The 19009-nt window shown below is 41.7% G+C and overlaps 1 protein-coding gene across 12 annotated transcripts in view; it reads right to left on the reverse strand.

The window, feature by feature from the left end:
• The window catches only part of LOC135501931 (myomegalin-like), a 62152-nt gene that overhangs the window by 40047 nt on the left and 3096 nt on the right, over nt 1-19009 (reverse strand). For 6 of the 12 annotated variants that reach the window (XM_064794378.1, XM_064794383.1, XM_064794379.1 and 3 more), the window contains exons 2-4: nt 6600-6670; nt 5696-5763; nt 1837-1947 (exon numbers count right to left, since the gene is read on the reverse strand). In XM_064794378.1, coding sequence (XP_064650448.1) covers nt 1837-1947; nt 5696-5763; nt 6600-6670 — 250 coding nt within the window. Of the gene's footprint in view, nt 1-1836; nt 1948-5695; nt 5764-6048; nt 6131-6599; nt 6671-10159; nt 10382-12895; nt 13020-13535; nt 13583-14003; nt 14086-19009 lie in introns of those variants that run through there. The other 6 variants (XM_064794374.1, XM_064794373.1, XM_064794375.1 and 3 more) reach the window with 6 other exon arrangements.

Consider the following 19009-nt stretch of genomic DNA (forward strand, 5'->3'; position numbering starts at 1 on the left):
CATTGTTGCAATTACCGACCGACTTCTGACCAGTGTGGCCATGAATGATATTCTATCATAATGCTGTTCCTTCATTTTTTGCATCAGCAACTTCATCTGTCACCGATTGTCTAAATTGAAGTTATGAGTTATACGCCAAAATGCATGGATAGGGTCCTGATACCCAAGCAAATCATTCCGCCAAACTTCCGAGAATGCAGAAACGTTCGCATAATGAAATGGCCAGGGCCATTGTGCTCACCTCATGTGGAGGAAAGATGGATAAAGAGCATGGTATTGTGTCATGTAGTGTTAGGTTTGATGTAGGTCCAAGCAATTACAATTTCCCCAAAATGGCCAATTTACAGTACATTCGACCTCTGTGACCTTGAAAAGTAGGTCAAATCAAAGAAGACCCGGGTGACACATTAAATGGTTGTTAGAATTAGATCTACCTATGATATAAAATTGGTGCCAATCGGGCAAGTCATTACTAGGAATAATGGCATTTTGAAGAATTTAGGATTTGGCCCCCTCCCTGGAGGCCAAACGGCAAATCAGATTGCACCAAACTTCGGTACCTGAGATCACCTGACCAAGGGGTACATGTGTACTTAATTTGTGATCAATAGTCATTGCAGTTAAGAAACGTGCCATAGTTACGGCCTGACGGCGAATTTACGCCATTTGACCTCTGTGACCTTGACAAGAAGGTCAAATCAAAAACCTATGTGACATATACTGTATGGTGGTTAGATGTACCCATGATATCAAATTGGTGGCAATCGGGCAAGAAGTTAGGAATAATCACATTTTTAAGGTTTTTGGATTTTGCCCCCTGGTGGTCAAGTGGTGAATCATATTGGACCAAACTTCGGTCCCTGAGATCACCTGACTAAGGGGTAAATGTGTACCAAATTTGGTATCAATAGTCATTGCAGTTTAGAAACGTGCCATCGTTACATCCTAACGGCCAATTTACACCATTTGACCTCTGTGACCTTGAAAAGGAGGTCAAATCAAAAACCCGGAGGATATATGATGCACCTTTGCTAGAAGTACCTACCATATTTTTTTCAAAATTTCCCGACTACTATTAAGGGAGATATTGCATATTTTCACTTTTAACGTTTGGCCCCCTGGTGGCCAAACCATGAAACGAATCGGACCGAAACTTGGTCTCCAAGGTGTCATTACATAAGGGTAAATGTGTACCAAGTTTCAACTCAATAGCTCTAACAGTTACGAAACGTGCCCTGCTAACGGACGACGGACGACGACGGACGACGACGACGACGACGACGACGACGACGACGACGACGACGACGACGACGACGGACGACGGACGCCACGGTATGGGATAAGCTCACCTCTCCTAAGAGGTGAGCTAAAAAGTTATCGGCCGTTCGGTCACATAAATTGATCAAATTTGACTTTATGTTAGGTCGACAACAATTTTGAATTGAGTATTAAATGGTATATTAGAGGACTTCCCGTGGCTTCCCTTTCAGCTCGAAGTACCGCAAAATAAGATCACTTAGAAACATCAACGAATCAAGAACAGATTGTCCTAACGACTCCTACAAACGGGATAAAAAAACATGCACTTTGCAGCTTTTAGTCAATTAAAGCCCCCAATCGACGTCTGGTATGCAAATGTGATAAATTTCGTGGCATCCCTCTGTGAATGTTAGAAAGGCCTATAATTTGTAACGTGTTATCTTCATGTCAGGGTATGATTAGTTCGAGTGACGTTCCATTAGTCTCGTGCTGAGACGAAAATCATGCCGTGTCATCACAATTAAGTGTCGCTGCCTAATCATACGATTTTATTGCCATTTTTCAAGAAAATCTTACCGTCTTGAACAATGCCTCACTGTCTCCATCAAACTGTTGCTGGACTCTCTCCTCCAGAAAGTAGATCCTCAACTTGAGGCTAAAGTTCTCCTTTTTTAAGTCGGCAATTTGCTGAAAAGAGATGTGAATTCATTAATACCTGCAAACTCTCAATCGGTTTACTCACAAACAAATTGTGTATCGCAAAAATGTGCGAAAACTTGAACAGAACATGGTGCAGTGACATAACATTGTGCGAAAAACTTTATTTATTTTCACCTATCAGCATCACTGGTTTTAGTTTCTCTCAATTTTGATAATTGCCTGAATCCACAATAAGTGCTCCACAAAACATGAGATTTTTGTCACTGCGACCTGCAATAATTATCGCACAAGACAAAAATCTCTGGTTTGCAATGGTCATTGCACGCGACTGCAACAATAATCCATCACTGCGGCGACCGGTGATGAAAATCAAACCCGGCAATGTGTCAAGTTTCACCTGCAGACAAGCAATCTTTTGTCACTCATTGCAGCGATAATCATCACAGGTCGCAACTGCATGAATCCTATATTTGTGGAGCGTTACACGTAAAGGGTTAATAAACAAGAGAAAACAAAGATAATCGCAACACAGTAACGAGATCTCAAGTGTTTTGATTTCACTACATTACCAAAATAGTTCAACAAATAGACAAACTGTGGCTAAATTTTATGCAAATTTACCAATGGCTAAAGTCAATATGATAGGAAGGGGTCAATAACACTTAAAGGGACAGTAGTCTAATGTAACAAAATAGTAACCAGTCAAAAAAGATGATTCGGCTCAAAAACATATCACATGATGTGAAGAAGCAATTTGATTGGTGGACAGATGGATTTTGCAGACATTCCACTTGTGGACATGAGCAACAATGCATGCATTATGCATCCACCACTTGACCACAGTGGTCAACTTGCAGACATTATTTTGCTGCCAATTAAACATGTGTCCCTTTAATACAAAAGACAGTGTCCCTTTAATTCTTAAAGTGCAAGGAAAACAAACTGTGTAGAATCATTATTTTGTTTACAGACAGATTTCCAACAATGAAACTTGTTTATAGTTTATATTGATACCAATATAGTGTGTTGTGACATTAGGGTCGAAAGGGTCATAACGAGGTTAGATTATTGGCCGGTTGTTGGGTAGCGAATAAACAGTAATTTCTGAGATCTCAAAGCGCCATACCTCTATGACTTTCGTACGGAGGCTGCCAGACAACTCAGTCGAGGCCGACAGAAGCTGTAATGCGACAAATAAGTAAGGAAAAGTGGTACAATTCTAGCCACGATACAATTATAGCCCCTACAGTGTAGAAAACTACTCGTGGTACATATTAGAGAAAGGTACATTTGGATTTCGTAGCTAAAATCCAATTAAACTTTGAGAAGACCAGTCCTAGGGATTCCCAACCCAGACTGTCCCTCTGACGCTAGTCAATGATCAAAGTTCTGCACTTGAAATTTGCCGTCAATTAAAACTTATCGCGCGTAATAACGAGTTTCTCAAGCGCGTGTGGTGTCTTCTGGCCAAATCACAATTATAATAGACACTTCTCTTGTATCACTTTATCCACTGGTGAAATAGGTTTTACTGAGAATTGTTTTTACGCCCAAGGGTACGTCCTGGCATGACCTGTCCTTGAAATCACCCGCTATTTTTTCTGGGGAAACACCATGGCTTAAATTTTCGTCAAGAAGCCATATCAAGTTTCCTGCCCTTCCAGTCCGCACTCGAAATGAACTCAGAGCTTCCTCACGCAGAAGTCCTAACACCAGTTTTGCTGTTATCTGAGAAAGCTGTTGGATAAACTTTCAATTTTAACGCAAATACGATTTGACAGTTTGCTGAAGAATTATTGTGATTAAGTGAACCCGCTACAAGTGGTCCTGTCATTGAGGGTGTCGCAAATGTCAAAACGAAATATTTTTCTTTCCGTGCATAAAGAGGCATTTTGGCGTGAAGGGAGGGCATGTTCCTTGACCCAAAGAGAGTGCTGTATTAGATTTAATAACTTCACAAGTATATATGAGGTACTTGACGACTAATAAAACCCTAGGAAATGCTATCTTTTCGTCCAATACCCCAAGAATGGCCCTTGAATTGAGAATCGTGCTTTTTTTCTTTCAAATCCAGTTGTCTGCCAGTGTCAATAATCAAACAGTGTTTATCTTCTTCTGGGTGGAACCTTCCTGAACTTCAATCTCCGACCTCAAATAATTCAAATCGGAAAACGGAACAATCGTTCAACAGAATGGATAGGTTAAATTGGTTTTTCAAGTTTGAAAAGATGATGCATGGACGCCTCCAACTTGACCAAGATCTGCCCTCTCAAACTAAAAGAATTCGAGACTTTAATTGTTTACTTTTCAACTTGTTTCTTTTTCACTTTTCAAAAATACAAAAGATTTCTCTCGGACATTGTCAAAGGCGAAATAATGATGACAGACTTTTAATCAATTTAGGATCAAATTTGCACAATTGAAAATCGAATCGATCACCGATCACCGCTTTCCTTGAGTCAAAAAGTTTAATTATCCACCTTGTTTAGAGCTCAAAGTTAATTGAGATTATTAAGGTAAGAAGCCCACTAGACTTAGCGGATGACCGATGATGCAAAATCTTTTTTCGAATAGGCCAATGTGTGGTCGATGCACGGGAATTTGAGAGAGTGCACTCAATCTTTTCTGGAACTCCATCCATTATCTTGATGTCTAATGGACTTTACATGTTTATGATCGGTAAAAGGAAGATCGTTCAGCTAGATTCCCACTCTTAACCTCGTCTTAAATCCAAAACTTAAAGAATTTGAATTCAAGTAAATGGCAATGGAAAAAACCAAATGGACGGTCCCTAAAGTGGTACAATTGTTTAAGTGGTTGAAGATTGCCCTACTTGAACGATTGGAACCCCAAGAAAGCCGGCATAAATCAAGATAGAGGGGCAATCATAGAGACTTTCATGCATACCTTGTCCGATTTTCAGAGTTATGGCAGACAAAAGAAGTGCTTTTCCCCCCCTCATGACCAAAAAGTTCGGTATATGAGCTAGTGACAAGGCCACAGCAAAGACCGAAAAAATTCATGAAAATGAAAACAAATTAAATCTTGTTCTTGAACAAAGGGTTCGTGTAGAAGCCCTCAGTAAATTTGGAAAGAATTTCTGACGCATCTGGCATAATTATTGTACAAAATATCGAAATTCGTGCCAGATATGGTGGTAGGAATTTTAAAGCAAATATGCAAGGTCAGGTAAACGGGTGCGTAGAGCACAAATTTACAAAGGGTCGATTGTACAGAAACAGAAGTTCACACTGATAGGTCAACAGACCTTGATATGAAAATCTATAACCAGAAATACCTTCAAAAGAGATAAATAAAGCCAATTTCGATCAATAATTCGAAACTCAAAATTATCGAAATGTATAGAGACCTTGGGTTGAGCTAGATTTAATCTCATTCAAACATCTTGTCAACTTTGCACTGGTGAACATCGCTGACATTGACAGGTCAGGTGTTACTAAATGGGGGACGTGAACCAGAACTGGTAAGCAAATATGACACTGGCACAGGTCCAGTTGCGACAGAATGATTTATTTGATTTCTTGCACGTTTCGGATTTCAAGTTGTACCTTTTTACATCAACGCTTCGGCGAAATTCGTTACAAAGTCACGACAAACCTGGGGAGAGGGGATCTGGCAGCTCGATCATGGGGACGAGATAGGGCACGGATAAAGACACAGTCAAGGACACGCCGCGCTAAGCTGCCAAGGTCAAGGACACAAACTGTAACCTTGACCTCCATGGGGTCAAGGTGATACATGACAAATTACTTACCTGATCATATTCCTTCATGGTCCTTGCCCGGACTGGAGACATTCGCCCACTGTGGGCCTTTGTGACAGCTGGAAAGGAAAACAAAAAGGTGTAAACAACTCATAAGATGCCAACTCTGTCGTTTCTCTTCAAAGAGAAGGCAGCATTGGCACGTAGGGACTTAAACTTTTTTAAATTAAGGTTTTTGATCCTCTGAAAAACATTTTACAGTTCCTCAGCCTTCACAAGACAACAAAATTTCAATCCTCATAACATCAAGGATTGAAGAAACAACTCCATCATCTCCATTCGAATATGACATCAAACAAAATGGCCACCACAAAAAAAACATCAAAGCAACATTTCAAACTTACCAGTAGTTGGAAAATACGGCAAACTAGCACTCACGCCACCTATTGTCACCTGCGCAGACTGACCAGGACGCATATTCAGGGAACGTTGGACCACTTCCGAGAAAGGTGTCCAAACTTCCCTCAGATAGGGCGCCAGGTAACTCATGGTCGCGAAATGCAACGTTCGTTTCGTTGGAGCAAATCTATTTTTGTGTTTCGGAATCGCGTCTGCATTTTTGGACTTATCGTATTACTCTTATCAACGTTTAGCAGTGTCTTATTACCGGTAGCTGATTCTATAAAGCTGTGTTTTAATTGATTATTGATCGACTAATTAGCTTATGACGATTCTTGTGCCTCGTTGATTTTTGTGATTATTAGGTTTAAGAGCCGATGCGGAAGTTGAACTGTTTTTCAAACGGGAAGAAGGGGAGCATGGCATTTCAACTACTATACGCAGCCTGTTGGGGTGCCAAGCTGATCCGGGATGCTTCTGCCTTCCACTAATCAAAGACACATTCTTTTCAATCCCGGGACCACTCTTGGGAAACAACTTCAAATCATTAACTTACTTGGTATGGATCCATCTGGGTACTCCAGATGGGAGCCGAAACTGACATTGGAGACGTCATCGGGTTGAGAACTGGAAAGAGAAGGTATCAATATTATGAGCATTTCAGTAAAGAGAGGTGTCCACCGAATCAGTTTTGACAATACTTGGATGATTAGGAACGCTTTCCGAGTCACAATCTTGGCACGTAACGTCAGCATGCAGTCGGGAGGTCTTCCTGAAAATGATTCAGAATTGTAGTTAAGACAGTTCTACTTCTTATTATTTGAGATGCATGCTAGACAGTCAGTCCGTTTTCCGTAACGAAGTTGGCTGTCCCAGAGAGTTCCACCACAGAACCCAAGAGCTTTGTGGTCAGGTTGGTGTCATTTGGCCAGTATTCCTCTCTATTTGTCATTAGGGAGCAGGTCTGAAGCCACAGAGCCCCAGAGCTTTGTGGTCAGGGTGGTGTCCTTTGGCCAGTATTCCTCTCTATTTGTCATTAGGGAGCAGGTCTGAAGCCACAGAGCCCAAGAGCTTTTTGTGGTCGGGGTGGTGTCCTTCGGCCAGTATTCCTCTCTATTTGTCATTAGGGAGCAGGTCTGAAGCCACAGAGCCCCAGAGCTTTTAGTGGTCAGGGTGGTGTCCTTTGGCCAGTATTCCTCTCTAATTGTCATTTGGGAGCAGATCTGAAGCCACAGAGCCCCAGAGCTTTTTGTGGTCAGGGTGGTGTCCTTTGGCCAGTATTCCTCTCTAATTGTCATTTGGGAGCAGGTCTGAGATTAGGACAGTTAAAAGTTGCATAGCATCAAGAGACCTGTGGCTGATACCGGAACATGCTGGAGATTTTGGGTTGGTTTGCTGGTGCTTGAATAACTAAACTGAAATAGGAAGGCTACGATATGAAAATAATTGTCATGGGAAATAACTTTACCGCACTTTCTTCCGTGGTTTAGTCTTACGTAGTTTAGTCAGGCACCCTCCCATGGTCAGTAAACCTGCCTAACCCATCATCGAATCAACACACCATGAACACAAACATGTCCACCACACGAAAGGGAGGTCAAAACGAAAATGAAATATGTGGAATTTGCGAACCCACGAGCCAAATGTCGTAGAGATGACTTAACGCAAGCACAGATGTTGCAGAATTTCATAACTTAACTCAATTCAGGGCTGCTGGTGATGGGTTAAATATGGTGTTGCTTGCATAAGCTGACAATCTGGTCCACACTTCCATAATTCCAATAGCTCACTACTCCGGGACCTTGATTGAACATTGTTCCTTGGTATCCCCAAGGGCGGGGGGACCAGCCGCTTTTTAAGGGACTGTGTGGTGCTCTTTTGAGGGGAAAAGTCAAATGTACTGGACCCAGGACAAAACTCAGTTGATGAAGCAGATCGGGCCAAACTTGCCGCGTTTAGAATCACACCAGAGTCGTCATCAGTGACCATCATCGATCTGAACCACTTGGCCACCAAATCAATGAAAATAACTGAACAGCTTGAGAGGCAAAATCCACAATGTCAAGTGAGACGTGATGATTGATTTTGCTGGCTAGCTGCTTCAGACCAATGGAGAGTTTATTATTGAACATATGGTGAATGAGAGAGAATAACAAATTGAACAGCAGGTTGTGGGCTGATAGCCAATCAGATAGTAAGTGTATGAAAAGGTTATCTGAATCGTCCCCGACTGTCTCTCTATGATTGTGAGACTTATACAGTGCGCACTAAATCCAACTGGTTTCAGCCGCTCAAAGTGCTTCACATTATTATCTCTAGCTATTGGCCTGTACATTCATGATTCAAGCTCTACTCTCTGGGAGTATCGCAGAAAGGTCCGAGTTGCAGCTCTACAGCACTCTGCAGGACTAACATTCATACTTAGCCATCTCTACCAGCTAGGTCAAGCGGGTGGAAAGAAGCAAGTAATGTTAAGTGCCTTGCTCAAGGACACAAAGACAGCGGTGGCACCACTGAGAATCGAACACATGACCTCCTGATTATGAGCCCAGTGCTAAACACTATGCCACTGATGATCTCCTCAGTGGCCCTTGGCCTGAGCCCGAGGGTGTTTCATGACATTCTACAATAATTAGATTTTTGTACGAGAGGTGCCAAGTTTGCACAGAATTATCCGCAACATCAAAACAGATATTACCGACAACTACTGTTCATTTGGACTTTTTCCCATGCCTGTGTTACTACTGCCAGACAGTTTTTTTTATTGAAAGTTGTCATTGCGAGCTGTTGCGACACTAACATCGGCCCAGCGACACCTTCAATGTTTATTGTGTACACTACGGATCAGCGCGAGGCCTTTTGCTCTAGTGTTTGATCCAACGCTCGGTCAATATTATAAAGGACTAAGACTTGTGTCCAAAGTTCCTCTAAAGAATGGAGAAAAAGGCCAATTATTGTTGAAGAATGGGGAGAAAAGCGCGATTAATCGCAAGAAAGGATCGAAGGGTCTCAAGGGCGTGCTAGAATTTCAATGGGCAATTCAATGCTTGGGTCCAAGTCCGTATTCCCACCCAAAGATCCTAATTTTACGACTTTCTTGCGATCTTAATGATGGTAAACAAACTAACAGCTAGTTCTCAATGTTGATTAGAAACAAATATAAACCTATTTTGATTCTTGTAATTGAATGCGGACTTCGAGGAGAAGAAACTACGCAGCACTCATCATAGCCAAACAAGAATCGTAAACGTAAGAATGTGGTGCATGCAAACTAGTACAGGACTCCCTCCCCCTGCCAATCCAAGGTATAAAACCGTGGCATTCTTTTGGAGGGGACAGTGATGAACAATCCATCTTATTTCCTTCCATAAAATAATCTTTTTTATTGTCACCGTGTATTTCGCGATGAAGTTTCAACCATTTTCTCCGCATGACGTGTCCTGACGTATCGTCCATTGATATATTCCACAACAGGCATTCATTAATTACAATAACCTCGGAACTAATTAAAGCACGTTGCAATCAGGTCCCAAGGGATATCGATTAGCATAGCGTAAGCTAATACATATTTCATGGTAAATGCCATCAGATGTATGGCCAGGTATGAAATGCTAAGGTTAACACTTTACGGGATAGCGCTTTTTTCAGATTTATGTTGAGAAAATGCACAACTCTCAAGAATTTGTTTTAGAGTGTAAAATCACTCTCTGTACATCAAAACTTTGAGGGACAGTCTCTTGTAATGGGGGGTGATGACACCTCTCCCCAACTGGCACCCACCTCTGCCTTTGATGACAAGTTGTTCGGCCATTACGTTCAGGGAATCATCAATTAACCTCAACTGGTGCCCAACCATAGTTGAGAGCATCAACTGCTTTACACAAGAGTCAACGCTATAAAGTATAAGTGCTCTGCAAACAAGCGGTTTTTGTTGCCGCAACCAGCAACGTAGCCATGAAAACACGACGATTGCGATTTGAAAGTGGCTACTGGTTGGTTTTATCACAATCAATTGTCACGTTGTCAGTTGCAGCAACAAAAATCGCTTGTCTGCACATCGCTTTTGCAAGAAGAATGGTTACATTTATCATCAATAAAGTGCTGAAAACGTCTCACCTTATGGAGTGAAATTTATCCATTTTGGGCAGTTATGACTCTAAATGTCCATCAATGAGTGTCATAGCATTCCTGTTCTACTCCAGTAAATAGATATCCAAGATAGCATGTTTTTCTTGCTTATCCACGTCATGTATTATTGTGACGAGAATGTCACACTGTCACACTCACAGTAACTTGGGCACTCTCTATAATCCAACAACAATGCAATTGTCACAAAACCTAGGAAAGTAGAAGGAAACCGGAGATTGCGGAAAAAACCCAAGACTATCGAAGAGAGTCGCCCTGTCTGTTAATACGGAGATACCAGGACTGACCGGGAATCGAACCCGGTACCACAGCTGTGATGGATCCTCATGTATGCACTACACCACCTTACAGAATACAGCCAAAACTAGTCCATGCCAAGCCTTGGTAGTGACTTTAGATAACGGTACTGAGTCACACAGCCGATATCAGCTATAAGATCCAATCATCAGAAAAATCTTGCACAAATCACCACAAAGAACGGAGGAATGCCAACCGATGAGACCCCAAAGATTTTACTTGGGAAAAAAATTTAATGAAATGAATCGAGCAAGTGCAAATGAAATGAATCAACACAGTGAGAGAAAATCGACAGCCATAGTCCATTAGTATCACCAGAGTGATTATGTCGAAGAACACCATCCCGCATAAGATCGAAAATGTCGTAAATCAGAAAACCGTATCTCGCGACGAAAATAAAAATCGTCAATGATGATATATCATGTCGTATTTAATCCTAAATGAATTTGAAGATGGCGCAGTCGCAGGCTTTGACACGACATCATTGCAGAGATCACTCACCAAATGTTAGTTATTCGAACTGAAAATATTGTTTAAACCAGCACTGTGACAGAATCTCTGGACGTTTGATATATTACACCCTTCCAAGAAGAATTTGAAATTTGAAATTTGAAAACAAGTGTATTCTACCTTCTCGTTCCTAACACTTTAAGTTAAAGGCCTACTCTGCTGAAAAAATTTGAATTTGGAACTTGAATTTGAAACTGTGTTATTATATGAAGAGACACAAAAGAAAATTTCAACAATGCCATTGGGAAGACAGCTATCCATGTACTATGAATACCAAATTTCATCAGATTTGCATTCACAATTTGTGTAGAACTTCATTTCAGTTTTCCTGACCTGAGCCATCGGTCAATACAAACGGCGTACCCCATTAATACAGTAGAACCTTCCTTAGCGGACACCTCTCTATTAAGGACAACCTCTCTATAAAGGACACTAGTTCACTAATCAGGAACCCTCTCTAATCAGGACACCAATTCTAAGTCCCAAGGGTGTCCTTAATAGAGAGGTTCTACTGTACAGTGAAAATATCACGAATCAGAAAACAAGATTACAGGGCAAAAACAATATAATATCCAGCCGCATTTTAATCCGATGACATTGAAAATAGCGACGCACACTTTAGCAGTTCCGTTCATGCCGAGACAGTTATTGCAGGGAACAATGAACCCAGCCAAGGTTATTGATATTTTTGGGACGTATTCTATAAAACATGCTAATTGGAGCGTATTACTACAGGTATACAATGAATATTTTACATCGGAAATCTCTTGTAGACGCAACGCGTTAACGGCATTGTTTACTTTATGTTTTATGAATCATTTAAAGCCTGAGATTACATGTATACAATGTTAGCAAACAAATGAGGGATGACCTGAGATTTGATGGTCATCGGTACACTCTATATGCTAGTATAACTTACTTAGACAGACTTAAGTTTAAAACACGATTATAACCAAGATTTGTCATTTCTTAATCCGTGTACACACAAAGAGATCAAAAACGTTATTATAGATCAATTAGACGAAATCTCGAATAAACAACTTTGATCCCGGATCATGGTCAAATGGCTGGAGGACACTGTGCTCACCTGGGACAGTGAAATCACACATGTGAAAAACTGGCAAGGAATCAAGGTTTACTGTTAGTACACGTTGAGGGGGGGGGGCAAGAGCCACATTGAGAGATTGTTGAAGGAGGCAAGTTAACCAAGTCTGAAGCAAAATGTTAGGCAAGAACAGAACCAGACCAACAACTGCTCGCTCACTCTGAAGCCACAGCAGAGGAGCAATTTTTGTCGCATGTGATAGTGATTGCAGGTCGCAAAATCGAAAATCGCTTTTGCCAGGCGCTTTAGACAAGCGGGAACTGTGAACGTACATGTCCCTCATCTATCCAAACTCCAAGCAGAAATAACACACTCCAAAGCTAACTGATGATGTCCAATATCGTAAGGTACAACAGCTTCAACTTGAAAGTCGCGAGTTCAGAAACTCCACACGGACACTAGACCGCTTACCTGGAATCAATCGACCCACCCCCTGCTGACGAAAGTGAAAGAGATAGTTGTTACTATCCAAGACTGAAATGGGACCCTCCAAAGAAGACAACAATTGATATATTGACCAGAACAAAACCTGAATTTTATAAACTAGTCCCGAGATATGTTCTAGACTGTCCGGTCCTCCGTACACAAGGTTAGCACCGGTCAATTAGCGTATTGGCACCGACCATTAGCGTACAAGAGCCCACTGACCGTACACAGTAAAGCCAGAATTTTATTGTCCTAAGGATTGCACACTTGTTCCTCTCGATGCAGGAGTAGCTAGCACCACCTTGTCATCCGTCACAAAGCTAGTATGCTAACTACGGATCAATAAGTGTATCAGACAACAAACTCACTACCCACTGTCGACCGGGATTGACACAAGAAAGGCAGAATTTTATGGTCCTGAGAACAGAAAAATGTCACTTGTTCTTCTCCACACAGGATCAGCTACAATGTAGCACCTCCAAGTCGTCCCTCACACTGCTAGTATGCTAACCACGCTAACCACGGATCAATTAAGCGTATTAGACCATGAGCTTACTACCCATTGATACTGTAAAAGGCTTTATTAGTAATTGTAAGTGAAGTGTGTGTACATATCAAGCCAAATGGGACGAGTTCTATAAAGCTTTTGCAATCTGAATGAGATCAAATCAAAACACAATGGGCACCGGCCCACGGGCCATGGGCTTGTATTACACCGGGCGTGAATGATCCTTTGAGCGGATGGTCTCGGATCTCAATCGAACATCCGGGAAATCACATACAGCATGAATTCCTAACTTCCATTCAGAACAAAATCTGTCCATCCCAGTTGTAATTCAGTAATCGTTCAATGATATCAGAATGAAATCTGTATTGCTGACCTCGTAAACTTTTGAGGAAGTCAATATCTGCGGAGGAAGTCAATAGGAATACTGGCCAAAAGACACCACTGAGACGACAAACCTCTGGGGCCCTATGGCAGCACTTAACCGCTCCTGGCCAGCTCACCTTGTTAGATACAGCCTCTCTTCATCATTCATATAATCATAATTTTCCTTCCGAACAAAAGCAGTCCATCCTATCCTAGCTGTACATGTAATTCAGCAATCCTTCCTACACAGTCATACAATCTCAGACCTTGACATGGACACAAGAAAGGTGACCACCATCATTCGAGGCATGCTGGCCCATGACCGCAAAACTCTGGGGCTCCCTAGCATACTTCTCTAGGTCAGTCCACTTCCAAACTGAAAATGGACTTGGAAATGGTATGCGACCACGTAGGTCTTGATGTCTTGTTGTGGCGAGCAGCGGCTTTCTGGTGCAACATCAATACTACCCCACGCCCGACTTGATTGGCGATGACAAGTTTGGCAAAACCAGGCCTAGCCCTCCAGAAACCCAGTGGACCTATCGAAGACAATGTCAAACCAGACATCCCCTGGTCAATATCATTTGGTCTTTGGGCTAACTTACCTCAAATTGGACTCGCTGTGAAATCGTTTGCGCATCATGGCTGGACGGTAGTTGTGTCAGCATCACTCACACCCACAACATCCCAAGGTCTGATTTATACTGTATCCGCTAAAATACTGCCGAATTTACAAGTTCGTCGTTGTGAGTTAGGGCTACCTGATACTTCACGATGTGAAGTGATACTCCAATGAAGACAATGTGATAATCCACAAAGGCAAGGTAGGCCCGATTGAGCAAAAAGGGAAGTGATTTCTTAACAAAAACGGGAATGTTTAACAGACTTTCTATCCAGGTGAACTTTACCAGCTCTCAAGTCACAAATGAGGGGCCCGCGCACTTCGAACTCACGTCTACGCCATCTAGAGACAACATCAACAATTGCGGATCACGTGAGCAAAGGTCAGTAGAAACCCAACAGCTTGTAAGAATAATTTTTTTAAACTATCCAAAGTCATCAAATTATCGTTATCTAAATTTATTGAAAACTTCGATGCGTTCTTTCCGCATCATCCAGATACGGCATCCAAATGGAAATGAGAAGTGTGCGTAGGTCTGCTAGCTCCTGCAAGAACCTCTGTGCCATATGGTCGGATTAGGCCGAACGCTTCACTATATGGTCGGTTTTAAAAGGCCTACTTGAAGTTGAAGACAGGAGGCCGGGACACGGCTTATTCCTATTAAACTCCAACACCAAACAAAAAGGCCCCTGGTTGTGGGGTTTTACGGTGAATAGACTTTGATTGTGATTCGACCTAATCGGGCCTATCGAACCAGGGAGGCAATCGGCCAATTAGGAAAGGGGAAAACAATGCAAGGAAACACAAACAGATCGGTAGAACGATCTCAGACATTTTAAACATGGGGAATTCGTAAAGTTTTCTTGGCAATTACGTTGAAATTTTCCACCAAATTCACACGAGATTTTAAAATTTGTCAAAAGTGCAAGACAATGGACAGTGTTACAACACTACAAATCTAATGCAGCAGAAAACTAATAACACCCCTCTCATTGAAATTTTCCACCAAATTCACACAAGATTTTAAAATTTGTCAAAAGTGCAAGACAATGGACAGTGTACAACACTACAAATCTAATGCAGCAGAAAACTAGTAACACCCCTCTCAATGCCCACCCTTCATTTTCGAATGACGATTCATCAATGAGAGATCTGCGACCGGAATCAGCCTTTAATTACCTGCCAGGTAATTAAAGGCTGTCACTTCTACCAAATTAGATATGTCAATCGAAAAACTGCGGGGCCAGAAACAGGGATTAAGTTCGGCACACAGGGGTACTAACAAAATGGTTGGTGCCCGTATAGGACCGACGAAAAGTTTACTTGGATGAGAAGTCATAAGATGAAGACATTTTGACCAGTCAGCAATGTTGATGCCTCCCCTCACTTTGCCCTTGCTCGCGTGTGGAAACCTTTGGGAAGCGAATCACCGACAATCCTCAGTCCATGCGCCTAGAATTGTCAAAACATCATTATGTTGGGTACATCTGCCATGAAAGAGCCTCATAGAGCCTCATAGAGCCTCATAGCCTAGTGGTTAACACTGCTGGCTACCACGCAATAGGGCCCGGGTTCGATCCCGGGGAGAACCCAGGATTGTATTTCTGGATGAACCGGCGTGGCTTTCAAGGAACTAAAATTCCTGGCTCTTCACAACACGTACATTAACGTATGAAATACTCGAGGGTCTGTCGGATGAGACTAAAAGCCGTGGTCCCTTGTACCTGAGTGTCTATGCCAGGGCAAGTAAAAGATCCTACACAGGTGGACAGTAGCCTATAGTGGACTCCATACCTCCGGCAAAAATCCAATAGGGTTACGACGCCGGTAATGATATGATGATGAAGTCGAGATGTCGTAAACATGCGTTAATAATCGCAAGGTCGCAGCAATTAAAACCGCTTGTTTGTGTGGCACTTCAGTGGGAGATTCTGCCACTTCACGCATCACAATTTTATTCATTCTTCCGATTTGATTGATTCACACCTGACCAACCATGAATAATTGAGAGTCGATATTAACGTTAAGTGGGATTTTTATGCTCCGAGCACCTGAATATGAAATACATGAAGGAACGGATCGGAACCGATCCAAAGTCAAACAGCTGTGGTTGGTCAAATGTTGTCAATAGGGGGAGACACCACACAACACTGGATTTTGAGGTACCAGAAATTTGAGTGCGGGGAAAGCAGCACCACCAAGCAAGAATAGAGGCTTCAATCTTTGAAGCAAGAGGGACCCTCCCCCATAAAATAGAAAATTAAAGCCTTTCTCGTGCCCTCCCCCTACATCCTTGGTCAGACAACCTGTATTGTACAGTCAATGTACCTCTGAGACCTGTAGCGAGTTTGAAACTTGGTCATTTTAAGCCTTCAAGCAACAGACTGCTCAGAGGTCTCTGGTCACTGAATCTGGTTTTCCAGACTTGAATGGAGTAGCTGCCTCAGCACCAGAAATGAACAAACCCAGAAAAAACAAATGTCAACCCACCTTGCGCCCCCTGTCCTCCAGAATGCTGCCGCACGCCTCTGGGGGCCGACCTGACGTTGAGGGCTACTGAACCGCCGCTTATCCATTCAGATTCAACATCGTATCGTCACACGGTGTGAATAAATACGTACACCATCCCAGACTATTCCATTGATCATTTTCGTTAGCGTCTGATGAAACCAGGCTATACACGCCATATGTTCTCAACAGTATAATAATCCATTTCATGAATTTTTTAATCCTTTACATGGTCATTTGAGCCGTAAAGTTTAACTAAACACAGATATCTGAATTGTGAACGAGAATCAGTTTACATGTAGATTTTCAAACGACTTTCATCCCATCAAATATTCAATCCTTGGATCACCGTATTCCGCAAGGTTCATCCAGAAGGTTCATCCATATCACTTTTATCAGATATTTTTACGAGTCAGAGTGCAAGGTGAGTAGCATGCAAAAGACCTTTAGATTTGCTCCCAAGTTATTTGTTTCTTCTAATGATCGTAATTGTATTCCACTGGCACTGCCAATGGGAGGAGCATGTGAATGAGTCTGTTCAGAATGTTTAGAATGACCATCCATCAGTTGAAAACAAGTCAAATCGAAACATTCCTACCAAAATTTGTCAGACACCACGGTTTTGATACAGATTCGATGACGTTTGCTTGCCGACAGGACTTGACAAGACAAAGCCAGAATTTTATATTCCACTTCAGCTATTGCACTTCAGAGTTCCGGCTACAATATGGCATTGATATTAGCAGAGCGTAATGTACACAGAAACATTACGTATCGCTGTACATTGTAAACAATGATCAGACGTCACAAATGAGAGTACAAATCGACACAACCTACAAATGTCTGGAAACGAGGAAGCTTGTTTTAATGACCAATTAATGACTCCATAGGGGATGAGAATGCAGAAACGCACAATATTTCAAAGTATCCTTGAAATTCTCATTCACATGCTCCTCCCGTTGTATACCAAGTGAAAATGACTCAATGCTCAGGATGACAATAAAAGTCTAAAAAGATGAGTAACTACCTTTTTATCCACTTGAGACATCTGGCCCAAGTGCACAAAATCCAAAATTCACAAAATTTTGTTGTAGTTAGTACGGTCGGTAAAACCTTTTAAATACCCACTCAAATATCTAGCAGGCAGTGTAAAATTCAGAAAACACTGTCACCTCACAGTATGGTGGAATTAGGAAATGTTTCTCCGATGTATCTTGCATCCAGGTGTCTGACAGCAATTTGACTTGTAAACTATCAAATTATCCAGTTTTCTACTATACTAGTAATACTAGGTGACACAAAAAAGACTATACACTTTCAATTTTGAATAGCTCCCAAGATATTGATCTCACAATTACCAAATTTCTGCAAAATGTCACCTGGTACTTGTAAAGATTCATATTTTTTGAGGTATTTAAAATCAAATGTAGATAATGTATTTTTGTGTTGCCCAGTAGTACGCCCGGCCATGCTGCCACAACAGCAGCCAGTGCATGGCTCAGCTGCATGAACCAAGCTGTACACAGATTAGATACATCGTGTACCTGAATGAAGCCCAGCTGATTACCTGATAGGACCACATTGAAGGTAACCAGCTGTCCGACCTGCCCTTACTACTGTACAAGTTACAACCAGTTAAGCCGAATGTGAACAAACTGTGTCGCCAGCTGCATAAATAATGTATCAAGAATGAACAAATATTGATGTTAGACTATGTGAAGTATTTGAGAAAAAAACATTGCAATTTTATAAATTTTTTTAATCAAACATGTGATCAATTATGAAAATGAAATGCATTTGTGTCATTTTTTTACTTTCTTATGCAGCATCTGTTCCCAACACGAGCGAGTTGATTTGTTATTTTGATTAAAATACGCAAGTCGGGAGAAGATATCACAACAATGATATCACATGACTCGTACAATCCTTCAAAGATCCAATATGGCTTCCATCTCTTTTTCAAATTTTTATGTCTTGACTGAATGAATGACTCTTCCAATGATCAGATTGAACTGTCCTCACAACAAAGTACAAAATGTAATATAAACATTGATTATTCCAGCAGCTAGACTCATCAGTGAGCCGGTTAGCACAAGCCTTCTTAACGGCCGTGAACATCAATCCACAGGTCTCCTTCTTTCACACAACGACGAGGGCATATCGACATCACTCATCAGTTAGCAAGGCGACACAAGATACATGACAATCCTTTCCATCCAAATCATGACAGAGCGACCGACATAATACTAGCAGACGTTACCTCATCCTGGATAACAAATGACCAGAGCGTTGACAGGAAAATCGCCTGATGGGCAGAATAACTGGTCTCCTGCCAAGAGCTCGATAGAGACCCCAGAGCTGCTAATGACAGACTGTCTGTGGATGCCAACCTCTTGTACAAATACTTCATCATATTCCAAACGATAGCTATTTTCACTTGCAGAACTTTTGCACACATTTGTATATGCAGATACCCTAATG

Source organism: Lineus longissimus, chromosome 17 (genome assembly GCF_910592395.1).
Source record: "Lineus longissimus chromosome 17, tnLinLong1.2, whole genome shotgun sequence".
In the NCBI taxonomy this organism is placed as follows: domain Eukaryota; kingdom Metazoa; phylum Nemertea; class Pilidiophora; order Heteronemertea; family Lineidae; genus Lineus; species Lineus longissimus.